At 37.6% G+C, this 14,363-nt stretch overlaps 1 protein-coding gene and 1 non-coding gene across 2 annotated transcripts; both read right to left on the bottom strand.

Annotated features, from left to right (window-relative positions):
- Positions 1-5,430: 5,430 nt before the first annotated feature.
- On the bottom strand, positions 5,431-5,503 carry Trnar-acg. The gene has a single exon. It is a non-coding gene; the product is annotated as a tRNA-Arg (tRNA).
- A 5,707-nt stretch (positions 5,504-11,210) lies between these two features.
- LOC123866222 (SOX domain-containing protein dichaete-like) lies at positions 11,211-12,764 on the bottom strand. The gene has a single exon (XM_045907656.1). The coding sequence runs from the start codon at positions 12,620-12,622 to the stop codon at positions 11,888-11,890; it is 735 nt and encodes a 244-aa protein (XP_045763612.1). The 5' UTR covers positions 12,623-12,764; the 3' UTR covers positions 11,211-11,887.
- Between the last annotated feature and the right edge of the window lie 1,599 nt (positions 12,765-14,363).

Genomic DNA, 14,363 nt, shown 5'->3' with positions numbered 1-14,363 from the left:
TAGACGGATGGGCCTTAAAAATCCCGTGGGAACTCTTTAATTTTCCGGAGTAAAAAGTAGCCTATGTCTGTCCCTAGTAGGTAAGCTAACTCTGTACCAAATTTCATCAAAATCGGTTAAACTCTTAGGCTATGAAAAGTTAGCAAACAGACACATACCTACTTTCGTATTTATAATATTAGTATGGATTATAGCGGCAATAGAAACACACATTCTTAGAAATTTTACTCCGGATCTCTACCTATTTACTTATTTACCTTAGCTCGCCGGGCTGTGTTTCTACCTAACACACAGACAGACGCTGACACACAGCTGATAGACAGACGGACATACGGCTGAGGCTTAGTAATAGGGTTCCGTTGGCACTCTTCATGCACGGAACCCTAAAAATCGATGGCATTAAATTCAAAGCACAAGTCGAATCGAAATAAGGGTTTGAATACGAGAAAATACACAATAACCTTATTTGTGTGTGTGCTCATTGAATAGCTATTTTTTCGATTCTTAGCATACGGCAGGGGGGAATAATCCCCCGCTATAATATTATGTCCTTGCACAGAGGTATATTTTATTGATATACTTCTAACAATTTTACGTACAAAATATTATCATGATTGTTACCCATTAGAGGCTAGCTTTTGCTTGAGACTTTGTCGGTGGATTTAGGATTTATTTAAAAAATAGCGAGCAAACGAGCAGGTGGGTCACTTGATGTTAAGTGATTACCGCCATCCATGAGCATTTGCTGCACCAGAGGCACCGCCGAGCGTTGCCGGCCTATCAGGAATTTGTTGGTCCGCCCCTTGAATAACCCCATGTTGTAATCTAGTGGGAACACCGCCGATGGGAGTTGATTCCACAGTTTGCATGTGCGTGGAAACAAGGATCTGGCACAACGGGCGGTCGATGTGCACCAGGCACCCAGGTGGTGAGGGTGAAATTGCTTGCGGTGGCGTGCAGTGCGGTCGAAGTTAGGATTTTAAAAAATCCCTTCAGAATACTTTCAGTGTCACTTATAAGTATTTTTTCAAGATTTCGTATGCGAAGGGTGCTAACGGGATTCTATTAGTAAGCCTCCGATGTTCGTCCATCCGTCTGTCTGTCAGCGGGTTTTATCTCGTGAACCGTAATAGGTAGAGAGTTGCCGCTATAATATTAACTATAACAACAAATAATAAAAATTCCAAAATGGCTGTCATGAAAATAAAATAAAATTAGCTGTGTTAAAAAGTATTATTTCTGTACATACGATGGTACAGAACCCTGTGTCGAGTCCAACTCGCACTAGTTTTTTTTTTTTTTCATTTATTATAGGTACACACAATCGATGATGTTGCCTAAAGTCGCGTTTACCTAGAAGATGCCTATTCACTCCTGTTTTAAAGATACATATTTTGAATTGAATTGGTTGGAAACAGGGTTCGCTGAAAGACAGACAGACAGACGGACGGAAAGACAGCGGAGGCTTACTAATTTAGTTACTAAAGGTGTACAATAGTATCTACTTTGAATAAATGATTTTGAGTTTGAGTTTGGGTTAGGATCTGGGTACAGAATCCTACATAGGTAAGTAGGTAGTATTTGTTAATAATACCTGATAACTATTCATTGATTAAACAAAGGTACATGATTATAAAGTACAAAGGTACCTTCATTAAATGCTATTCAAGATGTTTTTGTGTTCTTTACACGCATCGCCTTGATAAAGATTAATTACTTCAAACTTTAAAGCGTCATATACCTACCTAATTACAACATAAATCTTCCTGTTAAAACCCAAAGTTCATCATCATCATCAAACCATCGCCAGCTGGCCTACTTTCCTTTGGAACTATTTGATTTTGCGAAACAAAAAGGCTATATCCTACCCTGGTATGTACCTATGTACCTACCTACCTAAGCTAATTTACTAACCATCGTCAAAATCGGTTTAACTGATGGACAGTCAAATGCTAGCACACAGATAGACACACTATAGAATAGAGTAGAGTAGAGTAGAATAGAATAGAATAGAATAGAATAGAATAGAATAGATTTTTATTCAAATAAACTTACAAATGCTTTTGAATCGTCAAAATAATTTACGCTGGTTCGGAAAACTTCTATAGTAGTTCCAATGATAGTATCTACCTAAAAATTGTATGTGGATGACGATTACCTCTTACCATCAGAAGATCCGCTTTACCCATAAAAAAGGCCTTCTTCAAAGTCCAAACAAAAGTGACCGACCGCTCGACCTTCCAACCGAAACTTAAGGAAGTGAGCAGATTCCACACAAACAGTTCCTTCGGATAGTTTGATGTGTTTGAATATGATAAATGATATTCCTATAAAGCCGTCAAGATTAATTAAACCCAAACTGTTGCCTAAATAGTTAGTTAGGCAAGAACGGGTAGCGCTTTGTGCGCCAAAGGCGTTGCAGAGTAAAGGACGTCACTCACTACACTGCAAGTCGAGACGGGAAAACTAATAACTGAGAAGGAACTAGGTATATTATTTAAGCCATGATGGCCCGCTCACCAACCTATGTTCACAAACTTATTCTCTTATCGTCATCATCATCATTATCCATAAGTTTTTTTAACTGAAACCAACTAGCTTTCTGCACTTTTCTGTGCTTTAGGTAATCTCGCGCGATCGAGCTACGTTGTAACAGTTCTTTGGCCCGGTTTCCACCTATACGAATAGGTAAGTTACCTAATAGTACCTATATTGAATATTCACAATCTTCAGATAGGTACTATAAAGTCCCACAAGTCACAGCGCGTTTGAAAATACATTGAAGGTTTCATAAATCACACCAGTCAGCTTATTTAAAATAGACGTACTGCCACGTCATTGTTTAACAATCTGATTGGTGGAACCTACACTGCACTGACTTCATAGTACGGAATGATTGTGAAAATAGCCGCTTGAACGCCCGTGCCTCGTCGCTGCCTTGACTCTTGGTCCTGTGAGCGATGAGCCTTAGGACGTTTCTTTTGAAGCTTTGTGGCTATGGATTTTATTATGAAATTGTTGAATCCATGACTATTAAAATCATTGTTGTTCATTACTTTCATTGCGTTGTGGTTTATGTATAGGGAAAATTGTTGAAAGGATTCTGTTTCAGGCATTACTTTATTATAATTAGGTTCTATAGAGAGGTGAACAAAGGATGGTGTCTGTGAAAGGGCTTTATGGGATATTTATTTTAGTTAAACTGCCATCATCTGACAATCATTCATGGGTCATCATTTTTAAGGTCGCTGTATTCATTTTTTAACCCCCGACCCAAAAAGAGGGGTGTTATAAGTTTGACGTGTGTATCTGTGTATCTGTGTGTCTGTGTATCTGTGTATCTGTGTATCTGTGTATCTGTGTGTCTGTGTATCTGTGTATCTGTGTATCTGTCTGTGGCACCGTAGCGCCTAAACTAATGAACCGATTTTAATTTAGTTTTTTTTGCTTGAAAGGTGGCTTGATCGAGAGTGTTCTTAGCTATAATCCAAGAAAATCGGTTCAGCCGTTTAAGAGTTATCAGCTCTTTTCTAGTTTTCTTGTAGCAAAGAAGGTTAGATAACCGTTAGGTTCTTAATATTATGTCAATTGACAAATGTCAAGCTGTCAAGATGGACGTTGCCTAAATACATAATTATTTATTTGTAAATGATGTTTTGGAAAACTCAGATACTTTAGATCGTAGGCGCGGAATAGTCCAAGAAAATCAGTTCAGCCGTTTCAAAGTTATCAGGTCTTTTCGGTCTTTTCTAGTTACTGTAACCTTCACTTGTCGGGGGTGTTATAAATTTTTAATTTACACTTGTAATAAGTACTAAATAATAATAGCCAATTATAATAATACTAGATAGGTAATATGCCTGCAACGTCGTCCGCGTGGATTAGGGTTTTTAAAAAACCCGCGGGAATTGGGAATTCATTAGTTATCCGGGATAAAAAGTAGTCTGTAAGTATGTCTGCCTCCGGGATACAAGCTATACCTGGGTACTTTACTGTCAAAATCGGTTAGCAAGTGACCTGTGAATATGTAACAGACAGGCAGACAGATAGATTGACTTTCGCATTTATTATATTATAAATATTATGGAATAATTAATCATATAAGACCTAGTTTTTGTATCGTCAATTAACTAAGCACTAAGGACGTTATGATAGCTTTTGTGTTCAAATGTATTAAAAATATCAGTTAAGTATCTAAAGTTTATTTACCGTTGGCGATTAAAAAAATGTCTTAGAAATCAAAAATTGTTATTTCTTCGCTAATATATTTTAAATATGTACTTACAATAATATTGTTACATATTATATTTTCAATTTACTTACTATCTCAACTTATACCTACTTCTCTTAGATTTCCATTTTCTTCGACTCAATATTGTACCCATCCACTAGTATCGAAACCCATCCGTATCCAATTATTCGCCGATGCATACAACTCGACAGTCCACAGCCTTCCGTCTAGCTTGTGGAGTTTATTCAATGATACATGTAAAGAAATAGCACGAAGTTTGCGTTGTAGACCACTGACTCTATTGAATAAACATACCATTTAAATACATCCCACCGATTTTCATCTTAATCTTAAAATATCATATATTTTATAAGGTGTATTTGGCGATGTTTGAACGAAAAAACCTGTTGTTTCTTTGCTATTATAATACTATTGTTACGCCTATTTTCATGTTTCGTAAAAAATATCTATCTTAACTTATACTTCTCTTAGATTTCAATTTTCTTCCACTCAATATTGTACCCATCCACTGGTATCGAAACCCATCCGTATCCAATTATTCGCCGATGCATACAACTCGACAGTCCGCAGCCTTCCGTCTAGCTTGTGGAGTATATTCTATGATAGATGTAAATAAATAGCACGAAGTTTGCGTTGTAGACCACTGACTCTATTGAATACACATGCCATTTAAATACATCCCACCGATTTTCATCTTAATCTTAAATATCATATATTTTATAAGGTATATTTGGCGATGTTTGAATGAAAAAACCTGTTGTTTCTTTGCTATTATAATACTATTGTTACGCCTATTTTCATGTTTCGTAAAAAATATCTATCTTAACTTATACTTCTCTTAGATTTCAATTTTCTTCCACTCAATATTGTACCCGTCCACTAGTATCGAAACCCATCCGTATCCAATTATTCGCCGATGCATACAACTCGACAGTCCGCAGCCTTCCGTCTAGCTTGTGGAGTTTATTCAATGATACATGTAAATAAATAGCATAAGTTTGTGCTGTAGACCACTCTGACTTTATTGAATAAATAAACTTAAAAAAAATAGCAAATTGATTCCTATTCTCACATGTGCATTTTGATGCCCAAATAAATTAATTATTTTCTCCAAATTACTGCACAGAAAATATTAAAATTTACTCAAAAAAACTTAACCTATCTCAAAAAGAGCTTTTCGACCCTGCCAGGATTCGAACCTGGAATCTTCTGATCCGTAGTCAGACGCGTTATCCGTTGCGCCACAGGGCCATTTGACAACGCTCTAAAATAGAACAACTTGTTAGGGCTAAAGGACCGGAGTGGAGTCGAATCTTTTCGGTAATAACTTAAACTAAACTTTATGATCTGTAGTATATGATTGAAATTGGAATACTTCAAAACACGGAGGATGGTGACCTATAGTACGCGACAGGTCGAGATGGCAATCGAGGTATGAGGCGGGGCCCCCAGCAGTTCAAATCAAGAAGAACTCGAAACCACTCTGAAATGGCAACACGGCACAACATCATCATCATAAGAATGAGAAGGGGTTGGATGTTCGGGTCGGCAGACTTCACACACCTTTGATAACATTATGGAGAACTCTCAGGCATGCAGTTTCCTCACGATCTTTTTCTTCACCCTTAACAGGGCTCTCTCCGTCACTTGCTCCATACAATCGTAGCCCCAATTTCATTTGAATATTAAGCAACCAAAGTCCATGAAATTTTGCAGACATATTCTAGAAACTAATATCTGTGCCTGTGGTGTTTAGATTTTTCTAAAAATATGTAGTTTTAAAATTACAGGGTTCAAAGGTTTGTATGTGAATTTTTAAGACCACGAAACTGTGAAACTGAATATTTTAACGGAAATCTGGAAACCCCCAGGCATAGATATTGGTTCCCAGAACGTTTCTACAAAATTCCATTGAGTATGATTGATTAGTATTGAAATGAGAGGCGAACTACGTTTGTATGGAGCGAGTGACGGAGAGACCCCTCTTAAAAGCGAAACATTGCGTAGTTTCGAAAAGTTAGAGGTAAGTACCTAGCTCCAAAGACGAGGCGGAATCTTAACCACTGGGATATCACCGCTTTTTCCTTAAGAAATAATAATAATGAATAAATGGAGGGATTGTATTGGCAAGAGACAAAGTCACTTCTCAACTCAACAAGAACTCGGAACCGCTCTGAAATGGCAACGCGGAACAATGACCTGACGAACTAATGATTAATTCAAAAGTTTCTGAAATCCTTTCGAATTTGGGGCCACTAAACCAGCGACGGATTAACCTTACCTGACCGTTTTACAGTTGCTCTTAACTAGTTTTGCTTAAATTAGCAGTATGTAAAATTGTTATAAAATATTTTAGTACCTATGTGTTTATCAACCGTTAGACGATGTCCGCAATATCGCATGGCTTTTCCGCAAAATCCCGAAGGAACAATTTAATTTTTCGGGATCAAAATATCCTATCCGCCTCTGCAAAGCATTCAAAGGATGCCAGTTGTATCTCTACCAAATACCTAGATAAGTATGTACTTAATGCCTTTGATTTTCTAGGATATAGGTAAAGTAGCCTATTACCTACTTACTTATGCAAAAAAATCACGTCGATACGACCCCGTTGCAGCGTGATTGTAGGAAAAACCAATAAAAAACACACTCTTCGTTTTTTAATATGGGTAGTGAATAAAGTGATTCACAAAGACATTGAAAGACAAATAAAGTGCAGACATTGAATACATTAGGTATAATAGTGGTGCAGGTAAGTATGTAAAAAAAATAAGATGCCCTCAAAATCGCTTGACTAGTGGCCCAATGAAAAAGCCAAGAATAGAAGGAAATAAAACAATCGAATTGAAAAACGCCCCCCACCGGAATCAGGGCGTCGTAATTATTAAATTGAAAACCATGTTCCGCGAACAATCGCGGAGCTTTGAGGGTGGCTGTGGGCTCCTGGGGCTACCGCCGAACTTCAGCAATACCTATGCCTACCATAATCCATACTAATATTATAAACTAGGGGATGCCCGCGGCTTCGCCCGCCTGGATTCAGGTTTTTTAAATCCCACAGGAACTCTTTGATTTTCCGGGATAAAAAGTAGCCTATGTCCTTCCCCGAGATGTAGCCCATGTCTGTACCAAATTTCATCAGAATCGGTTCGTGGTTGGGCCGTGAAAACGTAGCAGACAGACAGACAGACAGACACACTTTCGCATTTATAATATTAGTATGGATAGGATATGGATGCGAAAGTGTGTCTGTCTGTCTGCTACCTTTTCACGGCCCAACAGTTTAACCGATTCTGACGAAAATTTGTACAGGGTTAGCTTATATCCCGGGGACGGACATAGGCTACCCGGAAATTTATCCCGGAAAATCAAACAGTTCCCACGGGATTCCCAAAAACCCACCCGCTTAACCGATTTGTATGAAATTTGGTACCGCGGTAGCTTGCGTCTCTGTAATTGACATAGGCAACTTTTTATCCCGGAAAATCAAACAGTTCCCACGGGATCTTTAAAAACCTAAATCCACGCGGACGAAGTCGCGGGCATCCTTTATCTTAGAATATTTAAGTCATTCATTAGGGGCTGTTATTAGGGTTTCCTTGGTATACCTTTACCTATAGGATCACTTCGTTGTCTGTTTATTTGTTTGTTTGTCTTTCTATCTGTCAAGACCCGTTTTCCAACAACCGCCCGGAGATATCAAGTTAAAAGTAATACGAAATATTACAGCTGTGAAAAAATCTAACTTCTAGGAAGATGAATCAAGGCAATCAAAATAGAAGTAGGTATGGCCGTTTATGCTGCATATTTTGAAATCTATAAGATAGGTACCTACGTCCCGGTGACCTAGAGTCGTAAAATTTGACAAGAAGCAATAGCATATAGCAATAGCCCAAGTAAAGGGAAAAAGCCGAAAACCATACATTTGTAGATATATCACATTAAAAGAGGCTGCAAACTTATATTTCCAATTGAAGATGATTTTTAAAGCAACAAAATATGTACCAGGCTGTCGGCCAGCAGGGAGAAGTGGCGAATGCTCGTGAGGCGTATAACATCTGCATCTGCCCTCAAAGACGTTGCTTCGTGATAACCACGAGTACCACGACCGCTCTGTTAAGAGTGCTACGACGAAGAAGAAGAAGAAGAAAATATGTAATTACCCGTATCAGGGTCGGGACTCTCGATCCGAGTCCGATTCACACTTAGCTGATTTTTTCCATCGTCTGCATGTTTAGTACAGGTTTCTAAGTCTCGAGAACGTTGATAGATTTCGACTATGGAAATACTATACCTACCTAACGTCATAAAGCAACAAAATAATTACACATACTTACCTATCCTCCCAAGGTTCGGGACCCTCGATGCGCGAGTCCGACTCGCAATTGGTCGGTTTTTTCCATTATCAGTATGCTTAGTACGAATTTCTAAGTCTCGAGAACGTTGATAGATTTCGACTATCGAAACACTATACCTAACGTCAATGTAAATTTGACCTAAGTTGCCTTGTTTTAAAGTTCGAGTTCGCCTACTAATCTAAATTCGTTAGTGCTTCAGAATAAGATAACGCCTAACCGTTAACGCCATCTAGTGAAATTTCACATCTAACATTATAAGCTTTATTAATCAAACTTGGTAGGTAGGTACTCCAGTATAGTTCTTAATATGACATTTCTGTTTTTAACCTTAAACTAAAATTTTGATGACCGGAAACGTCATCTAGGTCTTTGAGGGCATGATTTCAAAAACCGCACTTTTATTAACAACATAGCAAACTAAGTTATGCATTTGTTAAGTACCTACCCATATCTTAAGGAACAGGCCTTCGACATTCAAAACAACTCCTACAAATGCTTGAAATTTAAAAAAGTTGCTAAAACAAACTTCTTTAGTGAAGTGAAGCAAAAACAACCTGTTTACAAGTGTAAATTAAAAATTTATAACACCCCCGACGATCCAAAGTATTTGAGTTTTCCACAACATCATTTTCAAATAAATAATTATGTATTTAGGCAACGTCCATCTTGACAGCTTGACATTTGTCTATTGACATAATATTATTATGAACCTAACGGTTATCTAACCTTCTTTCTACAAGAAAACTAGAAAAGAGCTGATAACTCTTAAACGGCTGCACCAATTTTTTTGGATTATAGCTAAGAACACTCTCGATCAAGCCACCTTTCAAACAAAAAAAAGTAAATTAAAATCGGTTCATTCGTTTAGGCGCTACGATGCCACAGACAGATACACAGATACACAGATACACAGATACACAGACACACAGATACACACGTCAAACTTATAACACCCCTCTTTTTGGGTCGGGGGTTAAAAATACCTACCTATTTACAGTAACGCAAACAAAAGCTGTTAGGTATCGTACCTACCAGTATGACAAGATACAAAATACTACTAATTCACTTATTTTTTTATCATATTAAAACTTTTATCATAATAGGCAACTAAGTACCTATTTTGATAAAAGTTGCTGCACTATTTAAAGGATTAAATAATAGTCACAAATATTTACCTACAATAAAACTTCTATACTATATTATTTTTAATGGGTAAGCATAAGAACTAGCAAAAAGTTCTTTCAACTAAGCGAAAAGGAAAAAATAGGCCTAAAACCTTATAAGTAAGGCAAGTAATAAAAACTTCCGTTAAATTAACTATTCATTACCACAATAGATTTACTGTTAAACACGAACAGCTTATTAACAAACTTGTATGTAGGTATCTATTAAAAGGATTAAAAATCCGTCGGATACTTCTAAATTTTTTAATCTCTAGGGTAGGCAGGTACCTACCTACTTAATATTCGTTAAGAATAATTGCTGTAAAATAACAAGTGTAAATTAAAAATTTTCAACACCCCCGACAAATCATTTTCAAATAAATAATTATGTATATCTAGGCAACGTCCATCTTGACAGCTTGACATTTGTCAATTGACACTTGAATATTATGAACCTAAGGGTTATCTAACCTTCTTTTCTACAAGAAAACTAGAAAATAGCTAATAACTCTTAAAAGGCTGAACCAATTTTTTTGGATTATAGCTAAGAACACTCTCGATCAAGCCACCTTTCAAACAAAAAAAAGTAAATTAAAATCGGTTCATTCGTTTAGGCGCTACGATGCCACAGACAGATACACAGATACACAGATACATACGTCAAACTTATAACACCCCTCTTTTTGGGTCGGGGGTTAATAAACTGTTAGTATTTTTTAGATTTTACCTTGAAGTTATTCCTGAATAACAAATTCCTGAAGAGCAGCAAATCATTAGTGATTGCTTTGGTGATGCAGAAATGGTGCGTTCACGGGCAGTGGTAAAATTATTTGACATCAGTTGATCTACCCTGCCTGCTCTTATGCTGATTAAATATTATTTATGTTAAAAAAATTAATACTCGAAAATTGTAATTCAAAAACCCGGCGGTAAATTAACAGCGGTTAACAATGTTACTTTAATAAAGCTTTAGTAAGTATAAGCAGATTCACAGATCTAATAGTTTCTAAATAAAACAGACGAATATAACTAAAGTAAGAAGGCTGCTTGCTTTACCATTTTATTTTAAAAAGCGCATTAATTATAAGTTGAACTGAATGATCTATCATATACGCTTAAGTTCAAATTCCCAGATTTTAAAGATCATGTTGAAAATATTAGGTACCTACCTACTCTGAATCCTTTTAATACTACTGCCGAAGTGAATTTAGATTTTAACTCAAAGCAGTGCGTAACTGCAAAGTTTCACTTTTGTAATCTCAATTGTGATAAGTACCTTTCCGCTGAAGACCTTGAAAAGATTTAAAATCAAAAAACTATTAATTTAATCGAGAAAAACATTTTTGATAGTTATATAACAGTTAGGAAGATATGACGTTTCATCCGATTGTTCCGATTGTTGTTGATTGTCAATTAGCGAGCAAAAGAAAACGATAGTTTAAAATAAAAACAATTTAGTTTATTCGTATGGCGTTAACAAATTCATTTTCTTCAATTTCTATAATACATCGTTGGTAATGACATCGATTTTGAACTATCAACTAATATATACAATTGGTATGCACTAGCCACTTACGATTTATTCAACTAATTTACAATTATACCGTTTAAATCTACACTGGCAATAAATAAATTCCTTAGTAACCGAAGAAGAGCGAATCATCTATCGGGCGAGAGGAACGACAAACAAACTTAACAAATAGACATTACAAGTGATAGGAGAAACAAAAATCATGATACACATCGAACAAGTCTTTACTATTACTAAATTGTGACACCTACATGAAATAATCTCTTTTTGGTACCGATCTCACTTCACATAACTGATGAAACAGTGCTACTAACTTATATATCTGAAGGCGCGTCGAAAACAAAAATCACAGTTTATAAAACTTAATCCATTTCCCATCTAACGGGCCTACGATTATTTTCAACATATTTACAAACCACTTGATATGGGACACACTCCATTTACAATTTTCAACTAAGCGTAACTCTAGAAAACAATAAATATGGTCCTTGGGATTTAAATTGTCTTTGTTCATAACACTTATAAAGTTTTCACTGATGCCAAACCCTAAAAGGTTGGTCCTTCAAGGGAGGCATGTTGGTCTTCAATATATGACGGACACCGGCCGTCTTAATTGGTCGTCGTGGGGGCTGTGCTGCGTCGGAGTGACGGGGGACACTGGTGAAGACGGCGCTGCTCCGTACTGATGGAACAGTGGTGATGAGAATGGTTTAGGCGGTGCGGTGGGCTGCGTGTACAGCGAGGAGTAGAACGATGACACGACAGCGGCCGCTGATGATGCCGTCGGTAACTTTTCGGTCGGCGCCATCAACTTTGAAAACTGTAAATGATCCAGCTGATGAGGGAAGTATGGAGACACTGCAGGATACGATAGACCATCAAGGTGTCCAACAGTCGGTGCGGGTCCCGCGAAATAAGGAAGCGGAAAACTCGGGAAAGCACCTGCACCCGGCGCCCCTCCGGCCGTTGGTGGTTTGGGCTTCCTTCGTGGCCTGTATTTATAGTCAGGATGCTCTTTCATATGTAACGCTCGGAGCCTTTTCGCTTCGTCGATGAACGGTCTCTTCTGCATTTCACTCAACAGCTTCCACTCAGCACCGAGGCGTTTCGATATCTCCGAATTGTGCATCTTCGGATTGTCCTTTGCGATCTGTCTTCGCTGAAGCCGAGACCAGACCATGAAGGCGTTCATGGGCCGCTTGATGTGGCCCTCCGACTGCGGCGAAGACGCCGGCAGCGGCTGCGGCGCGCTCGGGTAATCCGGTAACATGCCAGGGTGCATGGAGAACGCGTACGGGTGATGACTTAGAGTCGACATGATTGACGAATTGAAAGCAAACACAAAGTTCTGTTAGAACATTAGCTAAGTGTATGGCACAATGGTGAATGGGCACAGACGAGGAGGCGATTGTGTCGCGTCGAAGTCGGGCGATGGACTGACGGGTCGTCATGGTGCCCGTGTGGGTCTCGTGGCGAGGGGGGCGCGGCTGGGGGCGGCCGGGCGCGTGCCAATGGGGGCCGCTCGAATACAGCCTGCGCCCCTCCTTGCCCACTAGCGCCGTCTCTATTCTTCTCCTAATATTTAATCTTCCTCTCCCTGTCTTGACAATACCCCATGGTGCGCTACGGCGTACAGCTGTTTAGAGGCATATCGGAGCTTAACACGACTTTATGCATGATATAACCGCTGTAATATAACTCGGTTCTTACTTTTGCCTTTATTCCTAAGTTGCCTTTCTTTGGCAATAAAAGATTTTTTTATTGTTTTAGAAACGGGAGTAGCTCACTTTCCAGGAATTTGTTTTAGTTGACTGAAGCTATTATGGAAGCTGCCTATAGGTGCTCTTAAGTAAAGTAACATTAGATAAACAATTATCTTTTTTATAAAATAAAAAATAGATCGTGGCCGCAACTTCGTCTACCTTGATTAAGGTTTTTAAAAATTCCATGGGAACTCTTTAATTTTCCGGAATAAAAAGTTCGTCTTCGATAGCAAACTAGGTACCTACTACTTACCTACCTATCTCTGATAGATAGACAGACACTTTTACTTCATTTGTATGGACTTGACCTTGAAAATATAATACAAAATATAATGTTTTCGGTTTATTTTGTTACTCTTTTTTTTTTCAATAATTTTAGAATACAATCAATGAAAATTTTTAACCATGGTTATAAATTTTTTTAAATGCAAAGAATTAAAAAAAATATATGAATATTTATGGATCGCCACTTAAGAGCACACAACACCATAGAGCAGCTCATAAAAGCTGCATAGGTTCAAAATTGAAATCTAAACAAAACTAACAAAAGTGAATCGCATTGAACTCCGTCAATAATAGAGGGTCGGGACTTGGGACTCGATTCATCAGTACTTAGTAGGTACATACCTATTGGCTTTTAAGGAAACTTTAATTTTTTTTTTGATTTAAAAGTGGGAATTTGGTTTTAATAAGGATTTTATTACTGATGGTTTGTGAGAATGATTTTATTTACTAGATTGTCATAGTTTGCGGTACGATATTTGAAACAATTTGTAGGTAGGTACGTACTTAGAATATAAACACATGCGATTTTACTGGAAGCCTGACCAGAAAAATAAAATACTTCGCCATATTTCGGAAAACCCGTGGTGTCATTTATACAAGGTCCATTTAGTGATTATAGATAGAACGTGTACTAGAGGCGTCAAGGTCATTGGTAGTGTACAGGCGTCTTAACAAACTTAAGATTTAGAAGCTCCCTGAGATTAGTGAGTAGATTAAGCGAGTTAATAAGTTTCTACTTAAATATGTAGGTAAATACAATATACAGGACTAGGTACTTAGTACTTAGTACTAGGTACTTACTAGGTACTTATAGAAAATCTACTTTTCTTAAAACATCTTAAATTTCATATTGCTTAGATATAACTACATAATTAAGATATATCACACTAATATTAAAAAGGCGAAAGTTTGTGTGTGTGTGTGTGTGTGTATGTTTGTTGCTCCTTCACGCAGAAACTACTTGACGGATTTGACTGAAATATGGAATGGAGATAGATAATATCCTGGATT

Source organism: Maniola jurtina, chromosome 1 (assembly GCF_905333055.1).
Source record: "Maniola jurtina chromosome 1, ilManJurt1.1, whole genome shotgun sequence".
Taxonomy (NCBI): Eukaryota; Metazoa; Arthropoda; class Insecta; order Lepidoptera; family Nymphalidae; genus Maniola; species Maniola jurtina.
Note: the sequence above shows the minus strand (reverse complement) of the source record. Positions and strands in the feature narration are given on the sequence as shown.